The sequence below is a fragment of the Heterodontus francisci genome, chromosome 27 (assembly GCF_036365525.1).
Source record: "Heterodontus francisci isolate sHetFra1 chromosome 27, sHetFra1.hap1, whole genome shotgun sequence".
Classification (NCBI taxonomy): Eukaryota; Metazoa; Chordata; class Chondrichthyes; order Heterodontiformes; family Heterodontidae; genus Heterodontus; species Heterodontus francisci.
In genome coordinates this window covers 53,618,291-53,624,290 of record NC_090397.1, presented here as the reverse complement: position 1 = coordinate 53,624,290, position 6,000 = coordinate 53,618,291, and the positions used below count along the sequence as shown (strand labels likewise).

General features: G+C 42.9%; 1 protein-coding gene across 12 annotated transcripts in view; it reads right to left on the bottom strand.

Moving 5' to 3' along the window:
- Positions 1–1,186: 1,186 nt before the first annotated feature.
- shank3a (SH3 and multiple ankyrin repeat domains 3a) overlaps positions 1,187–6,000 on the bottom strand; it is a 1,286,992-nt gene continuing 1,282,178 nt past the window's right edge. For 7 of the 12 annotated variants that reach the window (XM_068059355.1, XM_068059357.1, XM_068059358.1 and 4 more), the window contains one exon: positions 1,187–1,752. In XM_068059355.1, coding sequence (XP_067915456.1) covers positions 1,197–1,752 — 556 coding nt within the window. In that variant the 3' untranslated portion in view covers positions 1,187–1,196. The remainder of the gene's footprint in view (positions 1,753–6,000) is intronic. The other 5 variants (XR_010977671.1, XM_068059361.1, XM_068059363.1 and 2 more) reach the window with 4 other exon arrangements.

Sequence of the window (6,000 nt, the reverse complement as noted above, 5' to 3'; positions counted from 1 at the left end):
AGTGGGAGTTACATTGGCCTTTCGTTTGTCCCACCATTGTCGGAGAAAATAAAAACAGACCTAGCAGTAGCAAGAATTTGGGATGAACTCGCAGCTGAGTAGTGCTTTTCGACAGTATGATTAGCTGCAGGTGACTACAAAAGCTGACTGCAGTCACGTAGCTACACGCCAGTCACGTGGTACACACCGGTACGTGGTACATGCCAGCCATGTGGGTCCATACTAGGGATTCTTGCGTTTATCTGTTTATGCAAGACCAAAAATAAAATTCTCATTTTGAGCAAGCTTGTCAGGGATGGAAGATGATGAATCAAATGTGCCAAAATGTCCAACAGGTTTCCTTGCTTCCGACGTATCCCTACAGCCCTGAAACTGCGGTGCAATCTTCATTAAAACCATGTGTGAGAGGAGGGAATAAGAGAAATCTCATTAACCAAGTCATTTGTTTGGAAGATTCAATTTAACATTTTCTTATAATAGTATATATGTATAGTTTTAGTAAAATTATAACAAAAACTTTTTTTATATTATTTTGTTCAAATATATAATTGGTAAAAAGATGAGTATTCAGTTGATTGAATAGACCTAGGATGTTTCTCTTTATCTCAAACTAGCATGTGGAGCGGAAGCATCACTATTTTGCTCTCTTCCCTTTGATTGATCATTGACCCCTCCCTTTACCTCAGAAAACAGGGGACTTTGAAATAAATTTATACAATTGAGAAAAGACTGGGTTTCATAGTAACTAGTTTTAAACATTCTCCTAATGATAACACAACTCCTCCAAAGTCCAAAGGGAATCTCTGTTCGCCTCTCTCAGGCTGTGCAGCAATCTGCGGGCTTAAGGAAGAAAGCCAGAGATTCCCTTCACAAGCAACGATTATTTGAAGGCAACTGAATGAAATCTTCGCTTATATTTTTTTTCTTGTTTGTCTATGAAACAACAAAAAAAAATTTTGCGATTCTCACTGGAATCTCAGTCGAGCTTCAGTGGGAATGACACCAAGCAACATCCCATAATATTCATGCAACATTAACCATTAGCAACGTCACTCAGATTTAACTCTGCCCTTGTCCACCATTTAGTGCAGTGTAATTTTTTTCTTAATTAAAAAAATGTTCCCCCTCCTCCCCCCGCAAAAAACCCAGACCAGTTGAGAGCCCCGCCCACCCCCTCCTCTCCCCCACCAGTTGAGCTAGCTGTCTATAAAATGTTTCAAAGCCCGTTCGATGTTCATTCGATGTCCCACTCTTGTGACTCCAAGTTCCACATAATCCTCTTTTGTCAAGGCGGGTAGGTGGGAGCCTTCTATCTCATTGTGTAAGAAGCTCTCTCTGTGTTCTGATAGGTTCAGACTGTCGAGCCAGTCCGCTACGTCGTACTTGTTCCACATCGCCATGGGTTTCTGGCAGAAAGGCTTGGGGGGAAGTAAGGAATGCATGGGGATACCAGAGGGAGACGGGGATCGGCTGCGAGCGCTGGCGCTCCGCACCACAAACCGCACCTCCTTGGGCTCATGGGGAATGTTGAGGCTGGAAGATTTCAGGATGGTGGGGGGGGTCTGCGTCGGGGTGGAGAGTGGTGAGGGCCTTGGCGAGCTGATGCCGGCTTCTGTCCTTGATTCAACACCGGGCTTCCCAGGGCTCGGGGCCCGGCGGGTGACAGGCTGCCTGGAGCCAGGACGGATGGTGAATGTCGCCCCAAAGCTTCGCTGGGATATCGTGTTCAGCTCTCCTAAACTACTGAAAAGTCTGTGGACAAAAAGAGAAAGAAAGCAGAGAATTAGGAGTTGTCATGTCCAGGGCTTCACCCCAGTGACTCACCCAAGGCAACGTGCTCAAGTGTCAGCACCTGGCTACACCGTGAAGCTGCCTTCGCAGTTTCACTGTCCTGCATGAAGGAACTTACACTGCATTTTCACGCTTGACAGGCAACACCTGCCGAGGAGAGGCTGAATTCAGAGTCCTTCCTAGAAATCTGGAACTCTTTCCCTTCCCCCCCCCCCCAAAAAAAAACTTGAGGCTGGGATTGAATTGACAAATGCAAAACTAAGATCGATTATTTTTTTATTAGGTAAAAGTATAAAGGAATATAGACCAATGCAGGTAAATGGAGTTGAGATACAGATCAAACATGATCTAATTGATTGGCGGAAGAGGCTCAAGGGACTGAATGGCCTCCTCCTGTTCCTATGTCCATGTTCCCAACAATTTTTTCTACTACCTCTCCTCTCCATTCTTGACTGTGACTATTTGCAGGTGTTTGACAGTGGATGGAGATCATAGCCAAGGACCATCCAATCTTGACCCAACATCCACTCTCACATTCTCAAGCAGGGGCCAGAAGATAATATATGATCAAATCTTTTTCTGCTGCCTTCATAGCCTGCAGCACTCAGTCCAACTGCAGCGTCCCTTCCCCCACCAATTGATATCATCCAACTCAGCACAGTTTGGGCAATAAATGCATAAGCTTCCAGCTGCAGTCCCATAGCAGGGGAACTCTATAACTGAGGTCTTCACAACATATGAGTGAATATACTGAAGGAGTATCAGTGGACTTGCTTGGGTGTGTACTACAGAACAAGCACTGTGTGGTTTGCACCAGCTCTCACTCCAGTGTCTGTTGATGCCATTCCTGCATCCAGTTATCTACATGAGATTTTTTTTTTAATTGGAGGAGATTGCATTAGGAATAAAGAAGGAATGGAGCCGCGGGATGAGTTAGCAGGGAAAGGAATTGAATTGAACTTTCGAAGTGGGATAAAGAGACTACTAAATGGGTTTCTGGAGGGTTTTGGAACTGTGGGAGACACTGAGAAGGTGGGGCTTAGATCCATGAAGACGTGGGTGGCAGTTAAGTTGAATGGCTTTTTCCTATTTTGACTCGCTAAAATGAAACTAGAAGCACTCAGTGTTGGAATCTTAATGTTCCTATATCTCTCACAGTCAAACAGTGCCTGTGCATGTTAATGTGATTCATTACATTTGGTTATGTCATCAAGAGGTGAGACGCTCTCTGCTATTATATCATTCCAGATATCCAGTTCAGGTACATCAGGGGTTAGATACAGAATAAAGCTCCCTTTATACTGTTCCATAAAACATTCCCAGATCAGCCACAGCACAGGTTAGATAAATACTAAAGCTACTGTCCCATCAAACATTCCCACCGCAGGTACAACACAACAGGTGGAAACTCAGTTCAACAGGATCCTTACAGGCTGGGGAGACCTCTGTCCTGTCAGTTTGGACCAGATTTAAACCCTGTCTCAGAAGTACGCGGGCAATGTTCTAACCCACTGTTCAAATGGAAAATCCAATAACAGAAAACTCAGGTCTGGTGTAGATCTGTGACTTAACAGCAGATGTCTTTTATTATGGACTTGATAGGGTTTGTTACTGAGGAACTGTTTCACCTGGCTAAAGAGTCTAGAACCAGGGGCATTGTCTCAGGATAAGGGGTCAGCCATTTAGGACTGAGATGAGAAAGAATTTCTTCACTCAGAAGGCTGTGACTCTTTAGAATTCTCTAACCCAGTGGGCTGTTGATACTCAGTCGTTGAGTAAATTCAAGACTGAGATCGATAGATTTTTAGACTCTAAGGAAATCAAGGGATAAGGGGATGGGGTGGGAAAATGGCGTTGAGGTCAAAGATCAGCATAATACTGAATGCAGAGCAGACTCAAGGGGCTGCAAGGTCTACTATTTCTTACCTTCTAACAAGAGAATGCAGAGAGTTGGTTAGGAGCTGCTGAGGAAAGGAGAGTGGGTTCTGTCATAAGCATACACTTCAGTTGGCTACACTGAAGATTTTCATTTGAGGAGTAAATTCAGTGCTCCCTATGGGACTTGCTTACTTGCTGCTTAATTTCTTTCTAAACCTAACTCCTATGATTTAATCTGACCAAGACCTTATTACTGCCATCAGCTGTGCTCAGGCTTCTTGTCCAGAATGTTGAATAGGTTATAGTGCAGGGCTCTGCAACCTGTGGCTCCAGAGCCACATGCGGCTCTCTAACATCTCACTTGTGGCTTCCAACCTTTTCCAGTTGGATCGCATTAACATGAAAAAAGTCTAAAAATAGTTAAGTCAAGAAAGGTAAGAGCCATGTTTTTATTGTGGGGATAAAAGGCTAATCATTATGCTGCATTTTACTGTTTCAAATGACTTTTAACAAAAGATATTATCATGCTGTAAATAAATCTGTTAGAGTGGTATAGCTACACCATGATTATAGACAGTGCCTTTGGTTCGAGGAACAGGTTTTATGGTTGCGATCATTATTGTTTCTAATGTAGGTGAGATGATAAATTAATCTGAATGTGCTTCTAGAAGCTTTTTTTTAATCACGAGAATCAATAGCCTAAAGAATTCTTAATTCTATGCATCTTAAGTTAAAGTTTGTTTTAAAGATGACTTTACTGACAAAGTTATAGTTAAATAAAGTCAAAAAATGCGATTAATTCAAAGATACAGAAATTCAATACATGTATTTTATTTACTATATATGCAAATTATGCATGCTACCAGAGACACTTGACAATTTGCCAAGTATTTGGTGTAGAAATGCCGAATTTTTGTCTTGTGGCTCCGAAAGGTTTTACTTTAGACAACTTTTTTTTTAAAGAAAAGCAAAATACTGCAGATGCTGGAAATCTGAAATAAAAACAAGAAATGCTAGAAATACTCAGCAGGTCAGGCAGCATCTGTGGAGAGAGAAGCAGAGCTAATATTTCAGTTCTGATGAAGGGTCACTGACCTGGAACGTTAACTCTGCTTCTCTCTCCACAGATGCTGCCGGACCTGCTGAGTATTTCCAGCATTTTTTTTTAAAGGTTCTTCAGGTATAAAAAGTTGTGGACCCCTGTTATATTACCTAGAACTGAAAAAGTCCTTTTCATTTATGCTAAGAAACAGAGAACGATTAAAGGGCCTTTCAGAGATTGTGCTGGGCATATTTGAGTAGGATCCCAAGATGTGGTTGATCCAGTGAATAGTTGCTTTGCATCTGCATTCAGCACTGAAGATGGTGCTGAGTTACCTGATAGAGATGACACTACAAATGAATCCATTGATGTTGATGCAGAATTAGCCCTGGATTGGATTAGAACTCTTAAGGAGGATTGGGTGGCAAGTATTCACCTCACTAAAAAAAATACTGCTGCTCTGATGAAAGGTCATCTACCTGAAATGTTAACTCTGTTTCTCTCACCACAGATGCTGCCAGGTCTGCTGAGTATTTCCAGCATTTTCTATTTTTATAAAAGAAATGGGCACTGTGTTGTGTTAACTGCAAACTTTGTTGATATCTGGGATTGTTTCCATGAATGGAGGGAGACCCATGTGGTTCCTATATTCAGCAAGTCAGAACCTGAGAATTATAGGCCAGTTAGTTTGACATCAGATATGGGTAAATTGCTAGAAGGAATTGTTAGAGATGTGTTGTATGATCACTTCGGGGCTGCAGCAGTTATTAGGGAATCCCAAGAGGACTTTTAGAAAATGGAACTCCTTTCTCATCAACTTGGTTGGATTTTTTGAAGAAGTCATAAAATGAGTCAATTATGGTAGCCTGACAGACATTGGGCTGGATTTTAAGAGCCCGCTGCCGAAATCAGCGGCAACCTCAAAAAATGGCGGTCCGCATGCCAAAGAGCCGATGCAATCTCCCGCGCAGCGGCTCATTTAAATAGCGGGGGTGGCCTGCCCCCCCCCCCAAAAAAATCATGTGGAGGGGGCAGGCTGTACGTCGTCAACAACGGCGTCAGCTGCCGGTGCGCAGGCACTGGTGCCATTTTTAAAGGGCAGCCAACCCTGCTGGCATATTTAAATGTTTAAAGATACACCCCCAAAATTTATCAAATAATTTTCTAACGCCCCTCCCCACCCCCCCATAACAATTACATTAACTATTAGCCCTTACCGCCCAAAAACACTTACCTTTTAAATCTGACCATCCCCCCCAGACGGCACTAAGTTTTCAGTTCACCCCTTC